The 17,501-nt window shown below is 40.0% G+C and overlaps 1 protein-coding gene across 3 annotated transcripts in view; it reads right to left on the bottom strand.

Annotated features, from left to right (window-relative positions):
* The window catches only part of JADE1 (jade family PHD finger 1), a 59,927-nt gene that overhangs the window by 27,546 nt on the left and 14,880 nt on the right, over positions 1-17,501 (bottom strand). For 2 of the 3 annotated variants that reach the window (XM_074950849.1, XM_074950850.1), the window contains exons 3-4: positions 3,355-3,437; positions 3,171-3,236 (exon numbers count right to left, since the gene is read on the bottom strand). In XM_074950849.1, the coding sequence (XP_074806950.1) occupies positions 3,171-3,236; positions 3,355-3,437 (149 nt within the window). The remainder of the gene's footprint in view (positions 1-3,170; positions 3,237-3,354; positions 3,438-17,501) is intronic. The other variant, XM_074950851.1, reaches the window with a different exon arrangement.

Here is a 17,501-nt window from a genome sequence, read left to right as displayed (position 1 = left end):
AATGTTCACACTGTGAAAGAAGCATAAGGCTGAGTGGTGCCCCACGCCTGTAACTCCCTCTAAAGTTTATGAGAATTGGGGTGCTCAAAGCTTCTCACGATCAGGCACCAAAACTGTAGCATTACCCACTAATAACAATGGACCCAATCCGGTTCCATGTGAGCACTGTACCAACACTCCCACTGACTTAAATAGGACCAGGACTAAGCCCTGTGTTTTTCAGATTACAAGATCCCTAATCTAAAAGAATTCTAAAAATCCTCTGTGATCGTAAACAAGATATGACCGTAACGTGACCAGCTGCAATAGCAAATTCTAAGCACGGCAGCTAGTCTTGAATTGTTGTGTTTTTTTAAATTACCTTAAAGATCAACTAAAATGAGCTTCAGACTAGATCTCTTGGGGAACCTCCACATTCAGCACTAGCGTTTGCTCATCTACCATCTGCACTTTAACACACACAATTCCACTTTGCCTTTTCAAGGTATCAGCCTCTAAAACCTGCAGAATGTCTGGCAAGTTTTGGGTTATCAGCCATAAACAAGCAGGGATGCGGTCTTTAACAAGCCATATGAGGAAATAAAAATGGATTCACCCTCGTGAGGAGTCTGCCGTGCTGCTGCTATGGCAGCTCCATTCTGCCTGGTTTGCTACTGCCTCTCAGTGAAGCAGAAACTGAAGGGTGATATCACAGGCATGAGAATAGCGAGACAGCACCTGCCTACACATCTTCCAGCGCTCCCTGCCCCTTTTCCCCCCAACCAAAACTGCTACGTAACAGTAATAACTAATACTTCACCCTTTTCATCTCAATAGCTCTTTACATACATTAACTAATTAATGCCACATACAAAGGAACGGATGTGCAACAGGGTTTTAAAGCAAACAAGCAATGAAAACTAGAATGTAAGATTGTAAACCAAGCCCTTTGCCAAACAGAACAAGGGAATCAGCCCATCCAGCACCAGCCAGGAAAACCACAAGAAAAGTTCATATGCAAACTCATCAATTTATGGCAGGTATAATCAGCAAGGCACATATCCAGCTCCATTCTGTATAGTTATGAAGTTTCAGGCAGATTTTCAGGAAGGCAAGACACTGTTCCTAGACTCTCCAAACATTGCTAATGATGCAAATTTACTTTACTTTACTTCAAATTTACAGATACTCTTGTGCTGAATTCCTAATCCAACTTCCATATTGGCTGTTTTGAGTTAGTATCTGACAACAGTTGTGTCTGGCTGTGGATAAAGCACAAATCTGTAAGGTATGTGCATCCATTGTGGTTGACACAAATCATAAAGCTGCCTTCCCTGGGGATAGTGCCTTCTTTCTCATGCCCTTAAAACACTTCAAATTACAATACATCATCTATAATTTTTTTACATGTTTTAGGGAACCAATCATTAGTCTGATCATTAGTAAAAAAAATCTCTATAGTAAAGTACAGTATAAAAAGCTTGGCCACATGATATGCCCAAATGTTTTTTCCCCCACTCTCATTCTCTCTGTTTTGCCCTGGATTTCTCATTGGGGAACATCCAAGTGTAACTTATTTTTATTTTTCAAAACTGTTTACACCCAGTGATAACATTTTTTGAATTTCAGGTGCAAGTCTACATTTTTGTAAGAATAAATCCCACCACAATTAAGTATTAATTTGTGAGTTTATCAAGAAAAGAAGAAAAGGGTGAATATAGGTAATGTAATACAATAAAATGGTTTTTAAAAAAATCTAAACTATCAGTCCTGTGAGGTTGCAATCAAGAAATGAAACAGAATCCACAAAACAAACTTGCTCTCCCAGTAAACTAGCAGAGCCAGCCATAGGGTTTTAGACTTCTAGTGATTTGAGTAAAAAACAATATATGAAAATTTTTCAGTCTGATAGCTTGTGGCTAGTTATTTTGGCTACCGCACAAGAAGTTGTTAATGGAATACTTGACCATCAAGAAAATCCTTTCCAAGACTCTCTGCCTTGTGTCACTGTCCTTGCTGCTCTGCTAATTTCTGATGCAATCAAGATGCCTGGAGCCAAAAGAAGTTTACAAAATTATTATCTCTGAAGAACTGGCATGCAGCATTTCAGAGATAGAGAGAGGGTGAAATCCTGGCCTTGCTGAAGTCAATGGGAGTTCTGCCACTGACTTCAAATGAGGCAAGGATTTCACCCTGTGAGTTTAGTGAGTGCCACTTATCTGCTGGCACACTGAAATCAGCATAGCATGCTGTCGCAGACAGAGACAATACAAGAAATAAGAACAAACAGGAGCTTGGGGGAAGTGGGAGAAAGACCTCTCAGACTTAGAAGAAAGGCAAAGGGAGGAAAAAACAGAATATTGGAAGAGCCACAGGTTAATGTGTGTGTGGCGGCGGGGAGAAAGAATCACCACAAAGTAAGACTGGGCCAAGAAAGACAAGATCAGGGTTTGAAAAGTTATCTCTGGTCATTTACTTGATGGTCAAGTGGCTCTCTTGCGTACATAATACCCCCATGAAAAACTGATTATCCCTGGGGCGAAGGAAGTATACTGTCATCATGAAATCTAGCTAAATATGCCTCTCCCCCAACATCAGCCCTGCAGCATTTAAAATACTCTGACACAGTGAAAATGACTGAACCCAAGAAAGTTCACCTTCTGAAGCTAATACCTTGTTTTGAGCCACAGTGCAGTCTGAGGTCTAATGACGGTCTCAGACCAGTTCAGGCAAGGGCATCTGCAGTGGGTCATATACATTTGGTGCCTACAACTGACCCACCCAAAAAGTCCAAATTGATTTACATTTCCTTTCCTGATTTGAATTCCTCAAAGCACTGCGTATGAAGCTTAAAAGAGACAGATGTCTGGTTTGACAAGTCTGTTAACAAATAAAAACTATTAATTAAGGCCAAATAAAGGCTATGAAACTACTAAAAATAAACTTTTACTGTTCACCATAAATCAAGAACAAATAACCCAAACCACTAAAAGAAAGAAAGAAAGAAAGAAAGAAAGAAAGAAAGAAAGAAAGAAAGAAAGAAAGACAGACAGAAAGAAAGACAGAAAGACAGAAAGACAGAAAGACAGAAAGACAGAAAGACAGACAGAAAGACAGAAAGACAGACAGAAATTTCAGAGCTATGCTGGGCTGGTGCCAAACTAGCCCAGTATTCATGGCTAAAAACTAACTTGGTGCTGGCAGTGACTGTGGTAGCAGCTGAACTCCCGGCCAGAGGAAAGGTTGCTGGGTGCCAGCTGAGATGGAGCAGAAAAGGAAAGAAAATATGATTAGGAAGAAATCTATTCTTTAACAAGGCACGTGTGTGTTTTACTAGACAGAGGTAGCAAAGTGCAAGTACAATTCCAGAAATACCTCAGAAGGTTTTCGGTCTTCATGTCTGGAGCATGAATTCCTCCGGTGTCGTGATCTGGAATGCTGGGACCAGGTGGACAAGCCTACGGGATAAAAATGATCAACTGAAAAGAGTGCTTTCATCAGTCAGAAAAGGACTTTGCTCACACTGTTCACACAAGTAGGCCAGTTGACTTCAATGATACTACTTGACTAAGTAGAGCAAGATTCAGCCTTTTATCACACATCTCAAAAAGACTGTTTCATAATGAACAAGCAGGGGAAAACTGCTGGCTCAGTCTAGCACTTCTGTGATCACTTCCATGAATTTTTTTTATCCCGACAGCTACATTTATTGACTTTGCAAAAATGACACTTTTATAGGCATCATATTAGAAAATCTATGGCACAACAGTTCTTTATTTGAGCAATACTGATCCAAACACAAATCACTTCCTTAGGATTAAAAACTATCTGGGAGATCTGTGGATAGCCTGAGATGAAATCTTCAAAGCTAATGTACTGATGTCCCAGCACATCCATGCAGAACATACTTTGTCCCCATGATTTCTCTTAGGATGGAGTTCTTTTCAAGGTGAAACAGAAAGCCATTCCACACCCAGGAACCCTAAGACTATATGATGTCTGTCTGTCTCCTGACATGAGGAAATTACCGAGCATGGTCATGGGGTTTTTTATACAGTAACTCCTCAAAGTCGTTCCTGTTAAGTTAATGTTGTTTCATTGTTACGTTGCTGATCAATTAGGGAACATGCTCGTTTAAAGTTGTGCAATGCTCCCTTATAACGCTGTTTGGCAGCCGCCTGCTTTGTCCACTGCTTGCAGGAAGAGCAGCCCGTTGCAGCTAGCTGGTGGGGGGCTTGGAACCAGGGTGGATCGGCAGCCCCCCTATCAGCTCCCCGCTCACCTAAGTTCCCCCGTGGAGCAGCTGCCCATCAGGCTATCAAATGCCGGCAGTTCAGCTGTGCCTCCCCCCACTGCCATGTGCTGCTCCTGCCCTCTGCCTTGGAGCTGCTCCTGGGAGCCTCCTGCTTGCTGTGCAGGGGTGGGGGGAGGAGGGGCCTAATATCAGGGTGTCCCCCTCCCCCCCCTCTTACCTCTTCTCCATATAGAGCAGGGTGGGGACAGGTCAGGGCTCAGGACTGAGAGAGAGACCACAGCTGCTGTCTCAACTTTTTAAAGGCAATGTACTTAGAGTCGGGTCAGTGTACTTAAAGGGGCAATGCGCATCTCTCTCCCCCACACACAGGGTGTGTGTGTCTGTCTGCCATGCTGTCTCCCCTCCCTCCATTCATGCGGCCTTGTAGAGTGTGAGGCTACATTAACAACAATGTGCTAACCCTTGAGGGCTCAGCTGATTGCTAGTTCATAATTTAGTAGTAAGGCATTCCCTGGGAAATATTCCACTCTCTAACTTCACCTCAACCAAGCTTCACAATCATCATTGCTGTGTACAGTATTAAATCATTTGTTTAAAAAACTTATACTGTGTGTATATATAGTTTTTTGTCTGGTGAAAAAAATTTCCGTGGAATCTAACCCCTCCTATTTACATTAATTCTTATGGGGAAATTGGATTCACTTAACATCGTTTCGCTTAAAGTCACATTTTTCAGGAACATAACTACAACGTTAAGCGAGGAGTTACTGTATGTAGAATTCTTCAGCCACTATACTCAGGACCAACTATTTCCCCGGGTCCCAGCATTCTTCAGAGTGGATGCCTTTAGGAAGATTATTCTATCTGAAGTCGGGGGGGGGGGGGGGGGGATGTATCTCACTAGAAATGCTGTCACAAAACCTGTGACCAAAACCTGCTTATGATGAGCCTGTGCTGATCAATTTAATTTAATCAAATGACATTTATTGGCATGACAAGGTATACAAATGTTACTCACGTCAAACTATATGACAATGGTCAAAGGAAGAGACAACACATTAGCATGATGGTGGTTAACAAAGGAGGAGGGAAGACTGGAAAATGAAGCACAGAAGTTGACACAGAGGATGTAATGGGGAGATCAGAGTGTCCACATAACCAGAGATAACACTGCAAAGATTACACAGCTCTGAGCCTTAAACATTAACAAACAAAGCAGGGTTGGCACAATAGCCTTAAGGTTAATACTCAGTTCTTTGCTGTCTCGGCTAGTAAGTGCTGGGAGCAATTTGTAGGCTTCAGCTGCGGACCATGAGAGCAGTATTGCCTCACATCACTCAGCAGAAACCTGCAGTAGTATGCAAGTAATATGGCAATGAACACTGAATAAGAACAGGTCTTCAATCCTCCCTCTACTGGGAGCACAAAAAATTATTTTCAATGTAAACTGACTTCACAAGACTGTCACTCAAAAGAGGTAATACATAGTTGCTGGACAGAAGCATCCACTAAGCTATAATTTTACAACATTTGGCATCCCACTATCTTCAGGTAGTAACACATTTGTGAGTCTGGTTAAAAAAATGCTCTGTTACAGAGTGGTAAACAATGGATGGTACATGGAATGTTCACAGTGGCACAAGTTAAGTCAGTGTGTGTAGCAACTGGATAGAAATCCTATCCTTTAGGATAATCCCATCAGAAAACAGAGATATAAAGGGACACATTCAATGTAAAAGCTAATAATTTTGGGGTCCCTGTCTCTTTATATGCCCTCACTTGGGAGCACGGGCACTGCTTTGCACAGACATGAACCTGAAAACGCTGCTACTTATTATTTCCGGTCAAGAGGGCACAGGTGCATACGTTCATACAGTGAAGCACCCACAGAGACATACTTGAAGTCGTTGCAGGTATTTCATTTGACCCTGAGTCCTCCTTGTCATTGTTGTTTTGTTTTGTCTTATAATCACATTTTGATACTGTAAAATGTTTTTCTCTTCCTTGTGCTGCGTGAAAGATCCACACAAAACAGAAGAAAGTAAGTAAGGGTGATTCATTTATGTGCAGAAAGTCAACACAAGGTTTATGTACCGCTTAAGTCTCCCTGAAAACCTATTTTGAGACCTTAAGTGAAACTTAAGTGGTGCACTGGTCTTCTGCTGGACCTTAACACAGCGGAGAATTTCACTCTGACTGGCTATCCAAGATAAATAGTGAAACCAACCACAAAGAACTGACAAATGCACAAAGCAAATGAATGAAAAAAAAACCCACATTAAACTATTTTTTTCTTTAGTTCCTTTCAATTATAGTATTTAGATGTTATTGTTAAACATATAAGTAAAAATTATTCAGAGAAGTATGCTTTTCCAATTGACTTTGCCCCTTTAAGTTACACAGCCACACACACTTTTGCACCTAGTTGTCCAGATCTTGACATTTTTCCAATCTCAAAAACATTCATGTCTGATCAACTACAGTCACAGCTATTGAAATATTTAGCTAATTAGGCTGTTGCAGCAGCAATCTAGCAGAACTGAGATTTCTAATTCATAGGTGGACAAGACTGCTGGTTTTTCTTACATATTGGGGGGAGGAGTTGTTTGTTTTTTGCATTCAAGGAACAGAATGACAAACTCCATTAACAAGATGTTGTTTTATTCTGTAGTTTCTGCCAGTAACACAGCTAGTAACTGGAAGTTTGTTACAGTTCACAGAATCATAGACTTTAAGGTCAGAAGGGACCATTATGATCGTCTAGTCTGACCTCCTGCACAAAGCAGGCCACAGAATCTCACCCACCCACTCATGTAACAAACCCCTAACCTATGTCTGAGCTACTGAAGTCCTCAAATCGTGGTTTACAGACTTCAAGGTACAGAGAATCCTCCAGCAAGTGACCCATGTCCCACACTGCAGAGGAAGGCAAAAAAATCCCAAGGCCTCTGCCAATCTGCCCTGGAGGAAAATTCCTTCCCGACCCCAAATATGGTGATCAGCTAAACCCTGAGCAGGTGGACAAGACTCACTAGCCAGACACCCAAGAAAGAATTCTCTGTAGTAACTCGGATCCCACCCCATCTAACATCCCATCACAGGCCATTGGGCATATCTACCACTAATAATCGAAGATCAATTAATTGCCAAAATTAGGCTATCCCATCATATTATCCCCTCCATAAACTTATCAAGCTTAGTCTTGAAGCCAGATATGTCTTTTGCCCCCACTGCTCCCCTTGGAAGGCTGTTCCAGAACTTCACTCTTCTGACGGTTAGAAACCTTCGTCTAATTTCAAGTCTAAACTTCCTGATGACCAGTTTATATCCATTTGTTCTTGTGTCCAAGTTGGCACTGAGCTTAAATAATTCCTCTCCCTCTGTGGTTGTTCACAAGTGATACATGCATCTGGCAAAACTAGAACAGTAGCAATGTGATATACTTCTGGATTTTTAACTATGTGCTTTAATTCAGCTCTAGTGATACGTTTACATCAATTGGAGGTTGACAGTAAGCAAGCATGTGACTTTTTCTGAACAAGCTGCTAACGGACAGATTTTTCAAATCGTGTGTGTGTGTCCCTGGGAAGCTACTGGAGGTGGGGAACAAAAATAATCGTTGGCATATCTTCTGTCTCCGTTTGTTTCATTAATACCATTTTGGTTAATTCAAAGTATTTCTCAGTTCTGTTACTAATAGACACTACAAAACAAAACATCCTCCTAAATGTAATTCTGTTAATCACAAGAGTGCAGAACATTACAGCTATGCCACTGACCTGACCTCTTAGTGCTGCATGGAGACTCAAATCCTATCACCATTTCCTAAATCTTAATACTACTTCCTAAATTGCTCTTACATGCTTCTGTTAATAGAGAATCTTTACACAAGATTGGCCATTCTGGGAGGAATAATTCAAATTAGAGCAGACCTCTACCGAGTATATTTGTGGTTGATATTTTCTCCCAAAAATCTAATCACTTCCTAAAATGAAGGACAGCACGAAGTTTCTTATATAATTCAAGAGTGACGGTTTCCTCCCACACCCTACATTTTAGATGATGAATTTATAGTGTAACCTTTTAATAACAGGTACCAATGGGGCTGCTGATTTTTTTTCTGGCCAACAGAACAGGCGGTTTATAAAACCGTGCAGTAAACGTGGGGGGACTTCTGGCTGAATTCAGATTTTACTGACCATTAGGACAGGCAACTGTAGTTAACAAGTGACCACTCGCACAGGTTTCATTTTAACAGGGAAAAACATCCAATTAATGAATAAACAAACACATAAATAATTATTAAGCATGCACTATAACAGATGCAAACATCAACAGATTTAGATAACATCATTTAGAAACACAAATGCAACAAATTAAAGGAGCAAAAGAAGTGACACAACAGGACTAAATATAACTAGTCCTAATAATATGTAAAAGGAAAGATCTGATTCTACTTCCAATTAAATCAATGGCAAGATATCACTGGATTCAATGGAACAAGGATCAGCCACAGCGTTTCAACAAAGGGGGTTTGACTAGTTAAATTTGTCCATTCTTTGGGTAACCCAGGAACAATATTATTGAAATAACCAAGAAAACCACAAGAGGGAAAAGAAGGAAGCATGAAAGGCAAATCACTTTTCATTTCCACCCTTTAGTAGAAATTTGGTAGCAGAGAGATCTCTGAATAATCACTGAAAGAAAAAGTTCACAGGCAATTACAGATATTTCACTGATAAATTACCTGATTTTTATGTCCAATTACATGTACTGAAGAACATTCCTGGACTACAGGAAAGCGACTACCTGTCATTGCTAAAATAAAAGTTGTGGAGCAGGTCTAAAAACAATGTGGTACTTTTGTATCATATGTGCTGTAGATAAACTTAAGAACACATGAATCTGTATTTTAGAGAGATTCTTGGTATTTTTCAGACAAAACAAATCCTCAGCATTAAAGCTGCACAACTTCTATGTCACCAATGTATTTCTAAAAAATAGTCTTCTCCCAACAGTAATTCACATGTTTCCCCAGTTTCAGAGAAAAAGACAGTGATTGAGACTGGCAAGCCATCAAAGATCAAGACAATGTTTTACAGTTAAACTCCAGTCTTTGTAAAAAAATTAATCAATCAATCAAATGTCTGCACCATTAGGGATTTTACAAATAAAACATTCCTAACTAAACAATTTACCTTGGGGAAAATCTTTCTTGTATACTACATGAATTAATTCTATAACAGATGGAAGACTGATGACAAACGGTAACTCCATCAGAGTTGTTGCACATGCCAAAATCCACATTTTATTGTGAATATGAAATGCACAATTTCAAAGCACAAAGTGTAGCAGGCATTGCAGCGCATCAACCTGGGTATAGAAACAATGGAGAAGTAATGAAAATTGGAATCCTTCATCCTAACATCTCTTTCCTTCTTCAAGTGGGCCAAATTGTTCTGTGGGCAGCTTGACCCTAAAATACACCTTCATAAGCCTGGTTTACAAGTTAATAGGAAATCTTTATAACTAATGTATGACCATGACACTTTATTACGAGCAGTGAGAGGATGGTCTGATCAAAGTACTGTATTTAACCTACAAATAAAATCACAGGGATACACTAAGTCTTCAAAACCAACAAAACATTACCCAAAATACACAATCCAATCAGCATTAGAAAATCAGATATAAATATATACTCTTAAGGGACCTATATACTTCCTATCAACAGGTAATGTATGTATTCAGCTAACATTAACACCTACTGATAGTTAAGCATACAAATCATCCAGGCATTACTGGGAACAGAGACCCCTAGAAAACTCCTTTTTTAAACCAAAAAAAATGCCTCGTGGGTGTTACAGTGGGTTATATCGGTCTGTTTGGGCCTGCAAAATCCCACTATTTCAATGAGACGCAAATCAGCCCCTTACTTCAAGTCTGCATTTTGTTTTCCCTCATCAGAAAACTTATTTAACTAGGCATAATTAAAAATAAATGGACAGTTTCTGGTTAAGAGAAGCAAGGCTTTGGCAGACCACAGCACTGGAGAGACAAGGAACGAGACTTATAGGAAGATGTAAGTAGAGCAACTTTCCTATATTATCTGCAGAGACTACGTGCCTGACATTAGCCAAAGCCATATCTTTTTTTTTTTTTTGCTTGTACACTATTAATGAAATCACAAAAATACAGCTCCTTCAGTATTAGAAGAAAACTGTGATCAAGAAATTAGAGAAGAGACATATGTTTCACACTTGTGAAAAAACTAGAATTTGTAAAAGGAAAAGAAAAAATAATGGTCTCTAACTATATCAATTTGTGAAATTACCAATCAAAAATATGTTTTGATTTTAGAAAGCCCATTAAAACAGAGAAGTCCTTAGCACTACCAAAGTGCATCCAAAACCTTAGCAAATTCTCCCCATCCACCAATATTCCACTCAGCATGAAGATGTTCAGTTATACTGTATATCATGCATAACACTGTTGTAAAACCACCTGTAAGGCATCCAGCAGTGTCCCAAGAGAGCTAGAGGCTGCTACAGCCTCTGAACACTTCAAAGCTTGAGAACACTGGGAGTCTAAACACACTTTTCCTACTGTAAATACAACTCTGCTACATCACTAAACCAAGCAGGATAACAGTGCAAAACATTTCTGACATGGATGCTTGCCTGGCTGCTGTTTTTGCTAAGTGCTGGCATTTCCAGCTGCTTATACTCTTTCCAGACTCACTTTGAGGTAGAGTAGACTCTGCTGCCAACACTACACTTGTCAGAAAGATCTGCAGTCTGAGAAGTAAAAATGCTTAGTCTCCCTGTCTGCTGCCTGAGCTGCCACTCTTCACAGTAAAGCCCTATTTCAGGCATATCTCAACTGGCCAATGGTCAAACTACAGGATGAAAATCCAACATGAAGGGCACAAAGTAAACAGCAGTAGAGTATCTGAGGCTAATTTCCCCATTGTACTTAGTAAAAACAGCTGCACACGTATAAGTCCACATACCATTTCTTATAAACAGGGCCCTACCAAATTCATGGCCATGAAAAACACGTCACAGACTGTGAAATCTGGTCTCCCCCCGTGGAATGTTGTCTTTTGTGTGCTTTTACCTTATACTATAGAGAGTTCAGAGGAGGAGACCAGTGTTTCTCAAATTGGGTGTCCTGACCCAAAAGGGAGTTGCAGGGGAGTCACAAGGTTATTTTAGGGGGTGATGGTATTGCCACCCTTTCTTCTGCACTGCCTTCAGAGCTGGGTGGCTGGAGAGCAGTGGCTGTTGGCTGGGCGCCCAGCTCTGAAGGCAGTGCCCCGCCGCCAGCAGCAGCCCAGAAATAAGGGTGGCAATACCATACCACACCACCCTAACTTCTGTGCTGTCGCCTTCAGAGCTGGGCAGCCAGAGAGGGGGAGCTTCTGACTGAGGGCCCAGCTTTGCAGGCAGCAGTGCAGAAGTAAGGGTGTCAATACCATACCATGCCCCCCCTCTTTACTTCTGTGCTGCTGCTGGCGGCAGCTCTGCCTTCAGAGCTGGCCTCCCAGGCAGCAGCCACCATTCTTCAGCTGCCCAGCACAGCCACCAGCAGCAGCAGAGCAGAAGTAAGGGTTGCAATACCGCAAACCCTCCTCCCCAACTCCTTTTTGAGTCATGAAATTTACGATTTTTAAAATCCTATGACCACGAAATTGACCAAAATGGACCATGAATTTGATAGGGCCCTACCTATGACTACTAAATAAGTTAATATTCAGTCCAGTGGTCTAATTAAAAAAAGACTGAAAATGAATAATATAAAAGGTATTTTACATGCAGTTTGAAGACAGGTGCCTCATTTTTCTCATCTTTCATCGCCATTTGACTTGGTTCTCTCCAGACGCTACTTTGCAGACTTTTTGTCCCAGAAAGCATACATCATCTTCTGTAGCGTAAGTCACCTAAGCCAAAACTTTCAACTGAGAGAGCCTAAAATCAAGCACCTAAATCCATATTTAAACACTAAACTAAAAAGACCTCATTTTTGAGGTGATGATCATGGGATGTCAATGGAAGTTGTGCACAGTTCTGAAAATCAGGCCTTGGAGATCTCACATTGTGCCCTCAGAAATTAAGATACCTGTAATTACAGTTCAGTTTTGGACATTTTATCCATACAGTTTGGTTGGGTATAAAATGGCCACAAGCACATCTTCAGAGTTGGAAAACTCTTCACTTTGCCTGAGTTATAGGCCCTCCATATGGGGGAAAGGGATTCTCTCCATCTCAAACAAAATCCCCTTTTGTCATCTGACAACATATTTGTTTCTGTTCCTTTCCAGATAATTCATTACAACGACCAAATATCCATTAGTAGTAGCCACGTTCTTCAGACGGATTCTTCACAGGGAAGTTAGGATACACATCGACTCTTGATCAAAACCTATATTAAGTAAATCAGTATTGTTTACCTTGGATTCTACTATGTCAGGTTACCTATAGGGATGACCAGGACAATGATATTAGAGTGCAATTCTGGTTACACTGCATTTCAGCTTGCTTCTCCAAAGCAAAAGAACTCCTCATTGAGATCCCAGGTCTGGTGTTAATTAGGTATTAGCTCTAAATCCTTTGAATCTTTTGTGTTTCTACCTGACTTTCAGCTTTAATGGCCTGTCTTTCTGCAGTGACCACCTCTGCTGAATGTGCCTCCAATTTTGCTTCCAGATTAGATAGTGTATACTGTAGAGTGCTCGCCGTTAACAGCTTCAATGTGTTCATCTTCCACAGAGTTTCACATCTTATCTGAAGATGTATACGACAACGAATATGCCTTCTTAGAAGTGCCTAATATGCTTTTGGGCACGATAACATAATAAACAGTAATCTGAAAGACAGCATCTTTAGGAGCATACTGCCTTTATGCAGTGTGCTTGGGTATCAGCTCAGTACACTTGAGAAGGACAAGAAACATATACTGAATCAGCCATCACTATGGATACAACTTTGTCATGGTAAAAATAAACAAAATTCGTGGCACAATCATGGCAAAAAATAGATATTTCACATGGCAGTCACAGCAACCCTGTGGACATTGCTGGTTAATTCACTTTGGTCTAATATTCCTCTTTGAAACGGGACTAGATCAAATTAAATGAAAAACTGTTAATGTGCAGCAGCTGATCAAAATGAAGGCACTTTTAATGCACAGTAACTAATCAAAGCAAATGAATGGACTCTTACTGTAGACCCTGCTGCCGCACATTAACAGTTTGTTAGTTCACTTTAATCTAGCCCTGTTTCAAAGAGGACTAGATCTCAGCAAATTAATGAATTGTTAATGCACCACAACTGATCAAAGCAAATAGACTGTTAATGTGTGGCAGCAGGGTCCATATAAATGGCAAAATTCATGGTTTCATGGCAACAGTAACTGCCGTGACATAATCATATCCTTATTCATCATTGCTGCCTCTTGTGAGTTTTCCTTACAAGGCTTCTGTTCAAATACTGAGCATACCCAATTTTGTTTAGGCTGTAAGATCTGACAAGATCGCATAGTGATATGGACGCAAATACAGATGGTACTCAGACAGACATTGAAAATCTGCAATTAATCTAACAATAAAACTTCAGAGACACAAGGTAGGTGAGGTAATATCTTTCATTGGACCAACTTCTTTTGGTGGAAGGGACAAGCTTTTGAGCTTCACAGAGTTGACAGAGAGCTCTGTCTACAACAACATTTGCAAATAAAATGTCAGAAATGACTGCAGTGGAATGACTTCACAACAGGAAAGAACTAAAGTGGGCCTTGTGAGTATGAAATATCCCATGGGATCCATGAGTTCGCCACACTTTTAGAGGAGTGGCACAAAATGAGATATGTGCATATGCAAGGTCAAGTGTGCATTGTCAAAGGTAATAAAATATTCAGATGTATACTGCTGAGAGAGGGGAGAACAGGAGGGAACCTGCATTAACTTAATGTGGATAGTGTACGTTCACGATTTTAGTGCCGCACATAGTGTAATTGTGTGAAATTGCTGTAAACACACCACAGGGATCATACGGTTCAAGAGGAGTAATTGGACAGTTATTGATAATATTTTCTTTTTTGTGCAACATAGACATTGATTAGAGAGGGGAGGCTGTTGCTTTTTATGTTTTGATGATGAGTGTGTTTTTTCATCGCCAAGGATCATCACATCATAATATGCCACTACAATTATTATTATGATTGTAATGGTGTGCCAATTGAGGTGAGGTTGATGGATTAGCAAATCCTCCAGCAGCAGAAGCATGAGAAAGGGAACTTGGATTTAAGAAAATGTGTTTCGGGTTGTGTTTGCATCCAGACCTTATATATAGGTAGGGCTCTACCAAATTCATGGTCCATTTTGGTCAATTTCATGGACATAGGATTTTTAAAATTGTAAATTTCATTATTTCAGCTATTTAAATCTGAAATTTCACAATGTTATAATTGTAGGGGTCCTGACCCAAAAAGGAATTGTGAGGGGGCTGCAAACTTATTGTAGGGGGAGGGTTGCAGTATTGCTACCCTTACTTCTGCGCTGCTGCTGCTTGCGGTGGTGCTGGGCAGCTAAAGAGCGGTGGCTGCTGGCTGGGAGCCCAGCTCTGAAGGCAGAGCCATTGCCAGGAGCAGTGCAGAAGAAACACCGGTCTCTCCCATGAAATCTGTATAGTATAGGGTAAAAGCACACAAAAGACCAGATTTCACAGTCCATGATGCATTTTTAATGGCCGTGAATTTGGCAGGGCCCTAGTCATAGGGTTATAGTTTCCCTGTCACTCAAACAGTACCTGGTATTATGTTTCCCATTCTCTGAGAATGCATTTATACAAAATCTGAACTCATAGCCTTGCTTCCATGTATTAAGCTAAATGCAAATAATTACACCATAGTCTGTTGATTTTTAAAATAAGAAAACTATTAAAACACAAACTCTACCTTTACATTTAAGTCTTAATGAGAGACAAATGCTTGTTTTTTATTAATTATTATTATTATTATTATTATTATTGCCTTGTGAATATGTAGGCTTCTGCTCTCAGGAAAACAAGGCACATATTCCCTTTAAGGTAAAAGCTATTAGGGAAGGCATTAGTGGACAAGTTAGGGTCAGCCACTAAGGGGTCATCAGTGGACAAGTTAGCCCCAAATTATACACAGTCAGGCTCATACTGAAGCCAAAATGCCTGGCCACACTTTCCCATTGAGTTGTCTCTTGAAAGACTATTCATCCTTTGGTTGTGGGTTTGACAGTTGGGGGCCCAATCCTACCCATTAATCCCAGTGGTAATTCTGCCAATTAGTTCAGTAACAGCAATGTCAAACTCTAAAGCTGTAGTTCTGCACTATTCAATGTGGCATGAGTGCACTAAGCTCACGGGAGGTCAAGAGGCACGAGTGACTCTGATGAGAAGCAGATGTTAGGCAAGAGGATTCCAACTAAGTGTTGATTAAAATTTTAATTTTTCAATTAGAAGACAGCTGTTTGAAGTGCTTAGAATAGTAGATTTAATTGTCTTGTGCTTCTGAAGTCTTTGAGGAGAAAAATGGTTTGTAAAAAGCTTGAAATCTTTCAACAAAAACGAGGAGGCAAAAGTTCAGAGAATTCTCTATCTAGTGCTTTATCACACAGGGAGGCTCTAGCTAAACTGCAGAATAAATGCTTGTCGCAAGTACTGCTAGTGAAGCGGATCAAAGAGATTGCTGATAAAATAATTATGTCTCTGACTCTGGAAATTAAGATAATAAAAATAGATAATAACCTGACCAAAGAGAAGAAAGCATGAGAAGGTGAAGCAGAGAGAGTAAGATCTCTTATCCCACTCACTGGCAAATTTACAACTTGGAGAACAAGGCCTAGAACTATGATTCTTCAAACATTTACTACTGCTTGTGATGCTTACTATATTAATTAAGAGAGTATGGAAAACCGAGCAGCCAATGGGAAAGGAACTGTGCTAAGATTCTTGTTCGGGCAAATCAAACAAGATATTTGTATTCTCCAGCTTTGTAATTTATGCAGTTGTCAAAGGCATTATCCTGGTTCTAATCTGGTCTACATGGGTACATGTCATCTGGGACGAAAGACACTATATATGTGCAAAGCATTATTAGGCCAGATCCTGAGGTCTTTAATTAAAGCTTAAACAAAACCCAACAGAAAGTTATTGGGAGACTTTCCACTGACTTCAGTGGACTCTGAATCAGGCTTTTAGGCCCTGATCCTGCAGCAGGAGCTATGTAGGTGGACTCCTGCACCCATGTGGAATCTCACTGACAATAGTGGGGGTCTGCCTATGTAGACCTAATATCAGGACCTACAACTTAACCCTTACATAGGCAAACTGCTATAGAAATCAGTGTGTGAAAAAAGGAGTGGAGAAGGTGAAAAAAGAAAAACCGGACTTTACTGGGAGTTTGCCTGAATAAGGAGTAGATAAACAGTAAGGGCTTTTGGGATTTGGCCCCTTAATAAAGCTGGGAGAACCTCATGGAGTTGGAGAGTTTGAAAAATCTATTAAGCTATTTTTGGATTCGGGAACAAGTGTTTTGGCATTGTTAAAACAATTTAAATCCTTCCAAAGAAGATTAGATGAAAAAGAAGCAAACATATCTTTCTATAGAGAATAGAAAGTAACCCTCAAAATTCTATATACAGTGTATTTTCATCTCCCTCCGTCCACCCCCAAACTCCCTTTTTTACAGTCTCCTTGTATTTCACTTTGATCATTGTGCCATTTTCACCTTATATCTTCATCTGGTTTTTACTCTGACCCCTTTCTGCTCTTTGTATCATGGACCTTTTAAAGTAGAATCTCAACTAGATAATCTTTGAGTTGAAGTTTCAAACTGTGACAGTTGACTGGGTCTGAAATTCAGTAGAACAAGTTCACTCATCTGTTACTTCATTATATCACTGCTTTATATATTGGAATATCCATCTCTTCAAAAATGAAGTTGTGTTTTTCTAATAATCATACTCATTTTTTGAACAAGAGTCTGATACATGCTAGTCAGAGGTCTAAAACAGCTAGCTAGGATAAAAAATACCTGTGTTTTTATGCCCGCTGTGAGTTAAAGGAAAAAAGTAGTTGTGTACTATTTATTACACAGTGTTAACTAACAAATTGATAATCACCTTTCTATGTAATAATAAAGTATAACTTAGTAGTAGGTCTTGTCAAATAATTCAAAATGTATTTGTTAAATTTTATTTGATAAATACCTGTCAGATTTTATTAATATTTTC

This window comes from Natator depressus, chromosome 4, assembly GCF_965152275.1.
Source record: "Natator depressus isolate rNatDep1 chromosome 4, rNatDep2.hap1, whole genome shotgun sequence".
NCBI lineage: Eukaryota > Metazoa > Chordata > Testudines > Cheloniidae > Natator > Natator depressus.
Note: the sequence above shows the minus strand (reverse complement) of the source record. Positions and strands in the feature narration are given on the sequence as shown.